The 12975-nt window shown below is 71.0% G+C and overlaps 1 protein-coding gene across 1 annotated transcript in view; it reads left to right on the top strand.

The window, feature by feature from the left end:
• DHX34 (DExH-box helicase 34) overlaps positions 1 to 12975 on the top strand; it is a 32554-nt gene that overhangs the window by 8921 nt on the left and 10658 nt on the right. Inside the window, 6 exon segments of the mRNA XM_073321891.1 lie at positions 9046 to 10004; positions 10539 to 10850; positions 11295 to 11558; positions 11884 to 11895; positions 11897 to 11987; positions 12184 to 12401. Of these exon segments, the coding sequence (XP_073177992.1) occupies positions 9270 to 10004; positions 10539 to 10850; positions 11295 to 11558; positions 11884 to 11895; positions 11897 to 11987; positions 12184 to 12401 (1632 nt within the window). The 5' untranslated portion in view covers positions 9046 to 9269.

Below are 12975 nucleotides of genomic sequence, written 5' to 3'. Positions count from 1 at the left end.
GGCCCCAGCAGGGGGGACCCCGAGGCCCCCGGGAGCAGATCCCAGCCCCCCAATGCAGCGGGGGGGGGGCACCGGCCCCAGCAGGGGGGACCCCGAGGCCCCCGGGAGCAGATCCCAGCCCCCCAATGCAGCGGGGGGGGGGGCACCGGCCCCAGCAGGGGGGACCCCGAGGCCCCCGGGAGCAGATCCCAGCCCCCCAATGCAGCGGGGGGGGGGCACCGGCCCCAGCAGGGGGGACCCCGAGGCCCCCCGGAGCAGATCCCAGCCCCCCAATGCAGCGGGGGGGGGGCACCGGCCCCAGCAGGGGGGACCCCGAGGCCCCCGGGAGCAGATCCCAGCCCCCCCAATGCAGCGGGGGGGGGCACCGGCCCCAGCAGGGGGGACCCCGAGGCCCCCGGGAGCAGATCCCAGCCCCCCAATGCAGCGGGGGGGGGCACCGGCCCCAGCAGGGGGGACCCCGAGGCCCCCGGGAGCAGATCCCAGCCCCCCAATGCAGCGGGGGGGGGGGCACCGGCCCCAGCAGGGGGGACCCCGAGGCCCCCGGGAGCAGATCCCAGCCCCCCAATGCAGCGGGGGGGGGGCACCGGCCCCAGCAGGGGGGACCCCGAGGCCCCCGGGAGCAGATCCCAGCCCCCCAATGCAGCGGGGGGGGGGCACCGGCCCCAGCAGGGGGGACCCCGAGGCCCCCGGGAGCAGATCCCAGCCCCCAATGCAGCGGGGGGGGGGCACCGGCCCCAGCAGGGGGGACCCCGAGGCCCCCGGGAGCAGATCCCAGCCCCCCAATGCAGCGGGGGGGGGGCACCGGCCCCAGCAGGGGGGACCCCGAGGCCCCCGGGAGCAGATCCCAGCCCCCCAATGCAGCGGGGGGGGGCACCGGCCCCAGCAGGGGGGACCCCGAGGCCCCCGGGAGCAGATCCCAGCCCCCCAATGCAGCGGGGGGGGGGCACCGGCCCCAGCAGGGGGGACCCCGAGGCCCCCGGGAGCAGATCCCAGCCCCCCAATGCAGCGGGGGGGGGCACCGGCCCCAGCAGGGGGGACCCCGAGGCCCCCCGGAGCAGATCCCAGCCCCCCAATGCAGCGGGGGGGGGCACCGGCCCCAGCAGGGGGGACCCCGAGGCCCCCGGGAGCAGATCCCAGCCCCCCAATGCAGCGGGGGGGGGGCACCGGCCCCAGCAGGGGGGACCCCGAGGCCCCCGGGAGCAGATCCCAGCCCCCCAATGCAGCGGGGGGGGGGCACCGGCCCCAGCAGGGGGGACCCCGAGGCCCCCGGGAGCAGATCCCAGCCCCCCAATGCAGCGGGGGGGGGCACCGGCCCCAGCAGGGGGGACCCCGAGGCCCCCCGGAGCAGATCCCAGCCCCCCAATGCAGCGGGGGGGGGGCACCGGCCCCAGCAGGGGGGACCCCGAGGCCCCCCGGAGCAGATCCCAGCCCCCCAATGCAGCGGGGGGGGGCACCGGCCCCAGCAGGGGGGACCCCGAGCCCCCCGGGAGCAGATCCCAGCCCCCCAATGCAGCGGGGGGGGGCACCGGCCCCAGCAGGGGGGACCCCGAGCCCCCCGGGAGCAGATCCCCCAGGCGCGGCGCGGAGGGACGCGGGGCGGGGCGGGGCGGGCCCGGCTGCGGGAGGCGGCGCTTCCCGGCGGCTGCGGCCTGCGAGGCCCGAGCGGTGAGAGCGGGGCCGGGGTGCGGGGCCCATAGGGGAATGGGGGGGGTCTGTGGGAGGGATAGCAGGGGGTGCGGGGGGGCCGATAGGGGAATGGGGGGGTCTGTGGGAGGGATAGCAGAGGGTGCGGGGGGGCCGATAGGGGAATGGGGGGGTCTGTGGAGGGATAGCAGGGGGTGCGGGGGCCATAGAGGAATGGGGGGGTCTGTGGGAGGGATAGCAGGGGGTGCGGGGGGCCCATAGGGGAATGGGGGGGTCTGTGGGAGGGATAGCAGGGGTGCGTGGGGGCCATAGGGGAATGGGGGGGTCTGTGGGAGGGATAGCAGAGGGTGCGGGGGGCCGATAGGGGAATGGAGGGGGGTCTGTGGGAGGGATAGCAGGGGGTGCGGGGGGGCCCATAGGGAATGGGGGGGTCTGTGGGAGGGATAGCAGGGGGTGCGGGGGGCCATAGAGGAATGGGGGGGTCTGTGGGAGGGATAGCAGGGGGTGCGGGGGGCCGATAGGGGAATGGGGGGGTCTGTGGGAGGGATAGCAGGGGGTGCGGGGGGCCATAGGGGAATGGGGGGGGGTCTGTGGGAGGGATAGCAGGGGGTGCGGGGGGCCATAGGGGAATGGGGGGGGTCTGTGGGAGGATAGCAGGGGGTGCGGGGGGCCATAGGGGAATGGGGGGGGTCTGTGGGAGGGATAGCAGGGGGTGCGGGGGGCCGATAGGGGAATGGGGGGGTCTGTGGGAGGGATAGCAGGGGGTGCGGGGGGGCCATAGGGGAATGGGGGGGTCTGTGGGAGGGATAGCAGGGGGTGCGTGGGGGCCATAGGGGAATGGGGGGGTCTGTGGGAGGGATAGCAGGGGGTGCGTGGGGGCCGATAGGGGAATGGGGGGGGTCTGTGGGAGGGATAGCAGGGGCTGCGGGGGGGCCGATAGGGGAATGGGGGGGTCTGTGGGAGGGATAGCAGGGGGTGCGGGGGGCCGATAGGGGAATGGGGGGGTCTGTGGGAGGGATAGCAGGGGGTGCGTGGGGGCCCATAGGGGAATGGGGGGGTCTGTGGGAGGGATAGCAGGGGGTGCGGGGGGCCATAGGGAATGGGGGGGGTCTGTGGGAGGGATAGCAGGGGGTGCGGGGGGGCCGATAGGGGAATGGGGGGGTCTGTGGGAGGGATAGCAGGGGTGCGGGGGGCTGATAGGGAATGGGGGGGTCTGTGGGAGGGATAGCAGGGGGTGCGGGGGGGCCATAGAGGAATGGGGGTGTCTGTGGGAGGGATAGCAGGGGGTGCGGGGGGCCGATAGGGGAATGGGGGGGTCTGTGGGAGGGATAGCAGGGGGTGCGGGGGGCCATAGGGGAATGGGGGGGGTCTGTGGGAGGGATAGCAGGGGGTGCGGGGGGCCATAGAGGAATGGGGGGGTCTGTGGGAGGGATAGCAGGGGGTGCGTGGGGGCCATAGGGGAATGGGGGGGTCTGTGGAGGGATAGCAGGGGGTGCGGGGGGCCATAGAGGAATGGGGGGGTCTGTGGGAGGGATAGCAGGGGGTGCGGGGGGCCCATAGGGGAATGGGGGGTCTGTGGGAGGGATAGCAGGGGGTGCGTGGGGGCCATAGGGGAATGGGGGGGTCTGTGGGAGGGATAGCAGGGGGTGCGTGGGGGCCATAGAGGAATGGGGGGGTCTGTGGGAGGGATAGCAGGGGGTGCGTGGGGGCCATAGGGGAATGGGGGGGTCTGTGGGAGGGATAGCAGAGGGTGCGGGGGGGCCGATAGGGGAATGGAGGGGGGGTCTGTGGGAGGGATAGCAGGGGGTGCGGGGGGGCCCATAGGGGAATGGGGGGGTCTGTGGGAGGGATAGCAGGGGGTGCGGGGGGCCATAGAGGAATGGGGGGGTCTGTGGGAGGGATAGCAGGGGGTGCGGGGGGCCCATAGGGGAATGGGGGGGTCTGTGGGAGGGATAGCAGGGGGTGCGTGGGGGCCATAGGGGAATGGGGGGGGTCTGTGGGAGGGATAGCAGGGGGTGCGGGGGGCCGATAGGGGAATGGGGGGGTCTGTGGGAGGGATAGCAGGGGGTGCGGGGGGGCCGATAGGGGAATGGGGGGGTCTGTGGGAGGGATAGCAGGGGTGCGGGGGGCCATAGGGGAATGGGGGGGGTCTGTGGGAGGGATAGCAGGGGGTGCGGGGGGGCCATAGGGGAATGGGGGGGGTCTGTGGGAGGGATAGCAGGGGGTGCGGGGGGCCGATAGGGGAATGGGGGGGTCTGTGGGAGGGATAGCAGGGGGTGCGGGGGGCCATAGGGGAATGGGGGGGGTCTGTGGGAGGGATAGCAGGGGGTGCGGGGGGCCGATAGGGGAATGGGGGGGTCTGTGGGAGGGATAGCAGGGGGTGCGTGGGGGCCGATAGGGGAATGGGGGGGTCTGTGGGAGGGATAGCAGGGGTGCGGGGGGGCCATAGGGGAATGGGGGGGTCTGTGGGAGGGATAGCAGGGGGTGCGTGGGGGCCGATAGGGGAATGGGGGGGTCTGTGGGAGGGATAGCAGGGGGTGCGTGGGGGCCGATAGGGGAATGGGGGGGTCTGTGGGAGGGATAGCAGGGGGTGCGGGGGGCCCATAGGGGAATGGGGGGGGGTCTGTGGGAGGGATAGCAGGGGGTGCGGGGGGCCATAGTGGAATGGGGGGGGTCTGTGGGAGGGATAGCAGGGGCTGCGGGGGGGCCGATAGGGGAATGGAGCGGGGGTCTGTGGGAGGGATAGCAGGGGGTGCGGGGGGGCCCATAGGGGAATGGGGGGGGGGTCTGTGGGAGGGATAGCAGGGGGTGCGGGGGGGCCATAGAGGAATGGGGGTGTCTGTGGGAGGGATAGCAGGGGTGCGGGGGGCCGATAGGGGAATGGGGGGGTCTGTGGGAGGGATAGCAGGGGGTGCGGGGGGGCCGATAGGGGAATGGGGGGGTCTGTGGGAGGGATAGCAGAGGGTGCGGGGGGCCGATAGAGGAATGGGGGGGTCTGTGGGAGGGATAGCAGGGGGTGCGGGGGGCCATAGGGGAATGGGGGGGGTCTGTGGGAGGGATAGCAGGGGGTGCGTGGGGGCCGATAGGGGAATGGGGGGGTCTGTGGGAGGGATAGCAGGGGGTGCAGGGGGGCCCATAGGGGAATGGGGGGGTCTGTGGGAGGGATAGCAGGGGGTGCGTGGGGGCCGATAGGGGAATGGGGGGGTCTGTGGGAGGGATAGCAGGGGGTGCGTGGGGGCCCATAGGGGAATGGGGGGGGGTCTGTGGGAGGGATAGCAGGGGGTGCGTGGGGGCCGATAGGGGAATGGGGGGGTCTGTGGGAGGGATAGCAGGGGGTGCAGGGGGCCCATAGGGGAATGGGGGGGTCTGTGGGAGGGATAGCAGGGGGTGCGTGGGGGCCGATAGGGGAATGGGGGGGTCTGTGGGAGGGATAGCAGGGGGTGCGGGGGGCCATAGGGGAATGGGGGGGGTCTGTGGGAGGGATAGCAGGGGGTGCGTGGGGGCCGATAGGGGAATGGAGGGGGGGTCTGTGGGAGGGATAGCAGGGGGTGCGGGGGGGCCGATAGGGGAATGGAGGGGGGTCTGTGGGAGGGATAGCAGCGGGTGCGGGGGGGCCGATAGGGGAATGGAGGGGGGGTCTGTGGGAGGGATAGCAGGGGGTGCGGGGGGCCCATAGGGGAATGGAGGGGGGGCTGTGGGAGGGATAGCAGAGGGTTCAGGGGGCCATAGGGGAATGGGGGGGTCTGTGGGAGGGATAGCAGGGGTGCGGGGATCCCATAGAGGTTTGGAGGGGGGTCTGTGGGAGGGATAGCAGGGGGTGCGGGGGGGCCATAGAGGAATGGGGGGTCTGTGGGAGGGATAGCAGGGGGTGCGGGGGGCCGATAGGGGAATGGGGGGGTCTGTGGGAGGGATAGCAGAGGGTTTGGGGTGGCCATAGGGGAATGGGGGGGTCTGTGGGAGGGATAGCAGGGGGTGCGTGGGGGCCGATAGGGGAATGGGGGGGTCTGTGGGAGGGATAGCAGGGGGTGCGGGGGGCCATAGGGGAATGGAGGGGGGGTCTGTGGGAGGGATAGCAGGGGGTGCGGGGGGGCCATAGGGAATGGGGGGGTCTGTGGGAGGGATAGCAGGGGGTGCGTGGGGGCCATAGGGGAATGGGGGGGTCTGTGGGAGGGATAGCAGGGGGTGCGTGGGGGCCGATAGGGGAATGGGGGGGGTCTGTGGGAGGGATAGCAGGGGCTGCGGGGGGGCCGATAGGGGAATGGGGGGGTCTGTGGGAGGGATAGCAGGGGGTGCGGGGGGCCGATAGGGGAATGGGGGGGGTCTGTGGGAGGGATAGCAGGGGGTGCGTGGGGGCCATAGGGGAATGGGGGGGTCTGTGGGAGGGATAGCAGGGGGTGCGGGGGGCCATAGGGGAATGGGGGGGGTCTGTGGGAGGGATAGCAGGGGGTGCGGGGGGGCCGATAGGGGAATGGGGGGGTCTGTGGGAGGGATAGCAGGGGTGCGGGGGGCTGATAGGGGAATGGGGGGGTCTGTGGGAGGGATAGCAGGGGGTGCGGGGGGCCATAGAGGAATGGGGGTGTCTGTGGGAGGGATAGCAGGGGGTGCGGGGGGCCGATAGGGAATGGGGGGGTCTGTGGGAGGGATAGCAGGGGGTGCGGGGGGCCATAGGGGAATGGGGGGGGTCTGTGGGAGGGATAGCAGGGGGTGCGGGGGGCCGATAGGGGAATGGGGGGGTCTGTGGGAGGGATAGCAGGGGGTGCGTGGGGGCCGATAGGGAATGGGGGGGTCTGTGGGAGGGATAGCAGGGGGTGCGTGGGGGCCGATAGGGGAATGGGGGGGGTCTGTGGGAGGGATAGCAGGGGTGCGGGGGGCCGATAGGGGAATGGGGGGGTCTGTGGGAGGGATAGCAGGGGGTGCGGGGGGGCCGATAGGGGAATGGGGGGGTCTGTGGGAGGGATAGCAGGGGGTGCGGGGGGGCCATAGGGGAATGGGGGGGTCTGTGGGAGGGATAGCAGGGGGTGCGGGGGGGCCGATAGGGGAATGGGGGGGTCTGTGGGAGGGATAGCAGGGGGTGCGGGGGGCCATAGGGGAATGGGGGGGTCTGTGGGAGGGATAGCAGGGGGTGCGGGGGGCCCATAGGGGAATGGGGGGGGTCTGTGGGAGGGATAGCAGGGGGTGCGGGGGGCCATAGTGGAATGGGGGGGGTCTGTGGGAGGGATAGCAGGGGCTGCGGGGGGGCCGATAGGGGAATGGAGCGGGGGTCTGTGGGAGGGATAGCAGGGGGTGCGGGGGGCCCATAGGGGAATGGGGGGGGGTCTGTGGGAGGGATAGCAGGGGGTGCGGGGGGGCCATAGAGGAATGGGGGTGTCTGTGGGAGGGATAGCAGGGGGTGCGGGGGGCCGATAGGGGAATGGGGGGGTCTGTGGGAGGGATAGCAGGGGGTGCGGGGGGGCCGATAGGGGAATGGGGGGGTCTGTGGGAGGGATAGCAGAGGGTGCGGGGGGGCCGATAGAGGAATGGGGGGGTCTGTGGGAGGGATAGCAGGGGGTGCGGGGGGCCATAGGGGAATGGGGGGGGTCTGTGGGAGGGATAGCAGGGGGTGCGTGGGGGCCGATAGGGAATGGGGGGGTCTGTGGGAGGGATAGCAGGGGGTGCAGGGGGGCCCATAGGGGAATGGGGGGGTCTGTGGGAGGGATAGCAGGGGGTGCGTGGGGGCCGATAGGGGAATGGGGGGGTCTGTGGGAGGGATAGCAGGGGGTGCGTGGGGGCCCATAGGGGAATGGGGGGGGTCTGTGGGAGGGATAGCAGGGGGTGCGTGGGGGCCGATAGGGGAATGGGGGGGTCTGTGGGAGGGATAGCAGGGGGTGCAGGGGGGCCCATAGGGGAATGGGGGGGTCTGTGGGAGGGATAGCAGGGGGTGCGTGGGGGCCGATAGGGGAATGGGGGGGTCTGTGGGAGGGATAGCAGGGGGTGCGGGGGCCATAGGGGAATGGGGGGGGTCTGTGGGAGGATAGCAGGGGGTGCGTGGGGGCCGATAGGGGAATGGAGGGGGGGTCTGTGGAGGGATAGCAGGGGGTGCGGGGGGGCCGATAGGGGAATGGAGGGGGGGTCTGTGGGAGGGATAGCAGCGGGTGCGGGGGGGCCGATAGGGGAATGGAGGGGGGGGTCTGTGGGAGGGATAGCAGGGGTGCGGGGGGGCCCATAGGGGAATGGAGGGGGGGCTGTGGGAGGGATAGCAGAGGGTTCAGGGGGGCCATAGGGGAATGGGGGGGTCTGTGGGAGGGATAGCAGGGGGTGCGGGGGATCCCATAGAGGTTTGGAGGGGGGTCTGTGGGAGGGATAGCAGGGGGTGCGGGGGGGCCATAGAGGAATGGGGGGGTCTGTGGGAGGGATAGCAGGGGGTGCGGGGGGCCGATAGGGGAATGGGGGGGTCTGTGGGAGGGATAGCAGAGGGTTTGGGGTGGCCCATAGGGAATGGGGGGGTCTGTGGGAGGGATAGCAGGGGGTGCGTGGGGGCCGATAGGGGAATGGGGGGGTCTGTGGGAGGGATAGCAGGGGGTGCGGGGGGCCATAGGGGAATGGAGGGGGGGTCTGTGGGAGGGATAGCAGGGGTGCGGGGGGCCATAGGGGAATGGGGGGGGTCTGTGGGAGGGATAGCAGGGGGTGCGGGGGGCCATAGGGGAATGGGGGGGGTCTGTGGGAGGGATAGCAGGGGGTGCGGGGGGCCATAGGGGAATGGGGGGGGTCTGTGGGAGGGATAGCAGGGGGTGCGTGGGGGCCATAGGGGAATGGGGGGGTCTGTGGGAGGGATAGCAGGGGGTGCGTGGGGGCCGATAGGGGAATGGAGGGGGGGTCTGTGGGAGGGATAGCAGGGGGTGCGTGGGGGCCGATAGGGGAATGGAGGGGGGGTCTGTGGGAGGGATAGCAGAGGGTTCAGGGGGGCCCATAGGGAATGGAGGGGGGGCTGTGGGAGGGATAGCAGGGGGTGCGGGGGAGCCCATAGAGGTTTGGAGGGGGGTCTGTGGGAGGGATAGCAGAGGGTTCGGGGGGCCCATAGGGGAATGGGGGTTCTGTGGGAGGGATAGCAGGGGTGCAGGGTAGCCCATAGAGGTTTGGAGGGGGGTCTGTGGGAGGGATAGCAGAGGGTTCTGGAGGGGGGCACACGAGAGCACAGAGAGGGGCCATGGGGGATGCTTTGTTGGGGCGTTAGCTCCTTGGTGGGTGGGAGAGGGCAGGTGCCCTCTGGTGCCCGGGGATGGATCAAGCCCAGAGAGCTGTTTGGGTTTAATCCCCCCTGCCTAGCACAGGGTTCCCGGCCCGTCGCCCGGCAGGCCCGGGGCTCATGCTCTTCCAGAACGAGTTCTTGTCCTTACACATTGCCTTCTGTCCCCCAACCCCCAGGCACTGGAGAGATCAGCCTTGAGTGGGACCCCCGAACCCATTCACCCACCACGGAGTGGCCAGTTGGGGTGAGGCCCCCGCAGAGATTCAGCTGTTTCCTGCCTGCAGCCCTGTCCGGATTTCCAACCCCCTGACCCCCGTGGGTTGCCCAGATCCAGATTCCCATCCCCTGCCTCTGCCGAGAAGTGGGAGGTCTTCGCCGGGGGTGACCCAAGGGGGCAGAGATGCCATCGTCGGAGAAGGAGCGCAGGGCCAAGAGGCGAAGCAGAGACCCCTCCCCGTCCCGGGGGCAGCAGGGCGGCTGCTGGGACTGGAGCTGCCCCGAGATGCGGCGCCGGCTGGAGGAGCTGTATTTCCGGGAGCAGGATTACATCCGGGCGGGCTCTGAAGACAGCCGCCAGTTCTGGGCCTTCTTCGGCCGGCTCCAGCGCTTCCAGACCCTGAAGGCGAAGGGGGAGCCGGCGGTGTGGGCTCCCCCGGCCCGAGCTGACCCCTCTGCCGCCCCTGGGCTGGCTGGCCTCCCACGGGAGTACGACCCGTGCTACCGGATCAATCTGTCGGTGCTGAGCGGGGACGTGGAGGGGCTGGCGCGGGGCAGGAGGGGGGGTCCGCGGCAGGGCCCAGGGGTGCCGGCCGAGCAGCACTCCCAGTTCCGCGCCGCCCTGCTGCATTACCTGGACTTCGCCCAGAAGCAGAGCTTTGCCAAGCTGGCCAAGCTGCAGCGGGAGCGGGCGGCCCTGCCCATTGCTCAGTACCGCGACCGGCTGCTGCGGGCTGTGGCCCAGAACCAGGTGGTGGTGGTAGCCGGCGACACGGGCTGTGGCAAGTCCACACAGGTCCCCCAGTACCTGCTAGCGGCTGGGTACAGTCACGTGGCCTGCACCCAGCCACGTCGCATCGCCTGCATCTCGCTGGCCAAGCGGGTGGGCTTTGAGAGCCTGCACCAGTATGGGGCTGAGGTGAGTGGGGCTGAGACCAGGGGTGCCCCAGGGCTCAGGCAGGGTCTGTGCCAGGCTGAGGGAATTCGGACAGGGAGGACGTGAGACCTGCTGTGCCCCCCGCTCCTCCTGGCCAGGAATCCCAGCTAAACCCAGCGGGGGTCCCAGATGCCCGACCCCATGTGGCCTCTCGCTGTTGTCCCATAGCCCTGCTGCGTGGGGGCAGTGGGTGAGATTGTATGCAGAGAATGGGGGCTGGGCCATGCCTTGGGGATGCAGAGAGCCCTGAGATCTAGGTTGTGCCCTCCCAACCACCCCCATGGGGGTCTGGGCCGTGCCCTGGGAGCAGGCAGTGCCTGGGGGTCTGGGCCGAGCCCCTAGGGCTCTGTGCCGGTGATCAGGGGCCTCTCTTAGGGCAGCTCCATGCATTTCAGCACCAGCTGTCTGGGGCGAGCACCATGGTCCCTCCGTGCTGGCCCTCTGCCCTGGCTGGCAGGTGCTGGGCTCCCCTCCTGCTGACCGCCTGCCCGCCCGCCCGCCCCTGCTCCTCCCCAGGTGGGATACCAGATCCGCTTCGAGAGCACCCGCTCCCCGGCCACCAAGATCGTCTTCCTGACGGAGGGGCTGCTGCTGCGGCAGGTGCAGCGCGAGCCGGCGCTGCCCGGGTACCAGGTGCTGATTGCCGACGAGGTGCACGAGCGGCATCTGCATAGCGACTTCCTTCTGGGCGTGCTGCGCTGCCTGCTGCCCGCCCGCCCCGACCTCAAGCTGGTGCTCATGTCGGCCACCATCAACATCCGCCTCTTCGCGGGGTACTTCGGGGGTGCCCCCGTGGTGCAGGTGCCTGGCCGGCTCTTCCCCATCACGGTGAGAGCATGGGGGGTGGGCGTGGCTGGGAACTTGGGGAGCCCCTTGCTGTACCCCTGCCGCATCCTTGGGGGTCCCCCTCCGGTGCTGAGACGTGGCCACCTCTGGGGTGGGGCACGGGGGCTGTGTGTACAGGGATCCCTCACCCGGTGCTGAGATGCAGCTGTGTCTGTACGCAGGCGGATTAGAACCCAGGAGTCCTGGCTTCCCAGCCCCCCGGTTCTAACCCACTGGGCCTTACTCCCCGCCCGTAGTGCGGGCAGAACCCAGGAGTCCCGGCTCCCAGTGCTGAGCCGGCTAAGCCACGCCACTGCCCTCCCTCTCCCTGCACCTCCAGCCTGCTGGGCCGATGAGGGCGGTGTCCCTGCGGGGCCGGCCCTCGGGCTGCCCAGCGTCGGGCGCTCTCTCTCCCTGCCCTGTGGCCATGGCGTCTCTGCTTGCCAGGTCGTCTACCAGCCCATCCCCCAGGAGGAGGCTCTGGCAGCGAGCGGGAAGCCGGAGCGGCTGGACCCCCGGCCCTACCTGCGGGTGCTGCAGGCCATCGACCACAAGTACCCGCCCGAGGAGCGGGGCGACCTGCTCGTCTTCCTGAGCGGGGTGGCGGAGATCAGCGCCGTGCTGGAGGTGGTCCAGGCCTATGCCACCCACACCCAGCGCTGGGTGGTGCTGCCCTTGCACAGCACCCTCTCCATTGCTGAGCAGGACAAGGTGGGTCTGGGCGCGGGGCAGGGGCCAAGGCCTCCGCTGGACTGGGCTGTGCCCCCCGGTGGGGGAGCGTGCTGTGGGGAGCTGGCATCAGCGATGGGGCTAGGAGGGGAACGTAGCTGGGGAGTGGCTGTGGGGGCTAGGAAGGGGGGTGCGTGGGGTGGCTGGGGGGAGCGGTGCTGTGGGGTGGGCGGGGGAACAACTGTGTTGGGCGAAGGGAGGGGGAGGGGGTGGAGAGTAGCCGTGTGTGGGGGTGCAGAGGGGACCAGCAGGGGTGGCGGGGTGTGTCAGGAGCTGTGACTCCCCATCTCTTCCCCCCACCCCCCAGGTGTTTGACATGCCCCCCCCCAGGAGTCCGGAAATGCATCGTCTCCACCAACATCGCCGAGACCTCGGTCACCATCGATGGGGTGCGCTTTGTGCTGGACTCTGGTGAGACGCCCTCCCCTCGCTTCGGGGCTGGGAGGCGTGGGCCAGCACCAGCTGGTGGGGTGGGGGCTCCACTCTCCGGGCCGGCCTGGGACTCCCCTTTGGCTGTGGCTCTGAGCGCGGCAGGATGGGGGCGGCCGGGTGCTGGGTGAGGCGTGTGGAGATTGTCCCGAGAGTGTCTGCCTGTCCTGCCCCCCAGGGAAGGTGAAGGAACTCAGCTACGACCCCCAGGCCAAGCTGCAGCGGCTGCAGGAGTTCTGGATCAGCCGGGCCAGCGCCGAGCAGCGGAAGGGGCGCGCGGGCCGGACGGGCCCCGGGGTCTGCTACCGGCTCTACGCTGAATCTGACTACGACGCCTTCGCCCCCTACCCGGTGCCGGAGATCCAGCGCGTGGCGCTCGACGCCCTGGTGCTGCAGGTAGGCAGAGCCGGGGAGGGGGGATCTCCCCCATCCCCAGGCGGGTCTGTCACTGCTGGGGGGAGCTGTCCTTCGAAAGGGGGGAACCTGGGTAGTTGCTCTGCTCTGGAAGGCTGAGCCCCTAGCCTGCCCAATGTGTGGCCGTGCCGAGTGCTGGCTCGTGCAGCATCCTTGGAGCTGGAACTCGCTCCCAGGTCTCCAGCATCACGGGAGGAAGCGCTGGGCCCAGCCCCTGCAGCCTCCCAGCCTCTGCGTGACGCTTCCGGGGCTGTGAGGCTGTCCCTGCCGGGGGTCCGCTCTGACTCCACCGGCTACAGGCCACGCGAGCCCTCCCCTCTCGGCTTGCGCCGGCTCCGCGGTCCTGCAGGGCAGCACCCTCCAACGCCAGAGCCCTCCAAGCGCCACCCTACGGCATCCAGCCCCCTTCCGCCGCTCCCCAAGGAGCAGCGCGCCCCAGCTCGCCGTCACCCCCGGCGCACAGCTCTGCTTAGCACACAGCCGGTGGATCCGTTCAGCGTGAGAACAAGACAGGGATTTAGCGGAGAGCGGAGGTTCGAGAAGCAGCAGGTCGAAT

This window comes from Lepidochelys kempii, chromosome 23, assembly GCF_965140265.1.
Source record: "Lepidochelys kempii isolate rLepKem1 chromosome 23, rLepKem1.hap2, whole genome shotgun sequence".
Classification (NCBI taxonomy): domain Eukaryota; kingdom Metazoa; phylum Chordata; order Testudines; family Cheloniidae; genus Lepidochelys; species Lepidochelys kempii.
Note: the sequence above shows the minus strand (reverse complement) of the source record. Positions and strands in the feature narration are given on the sequence as shown.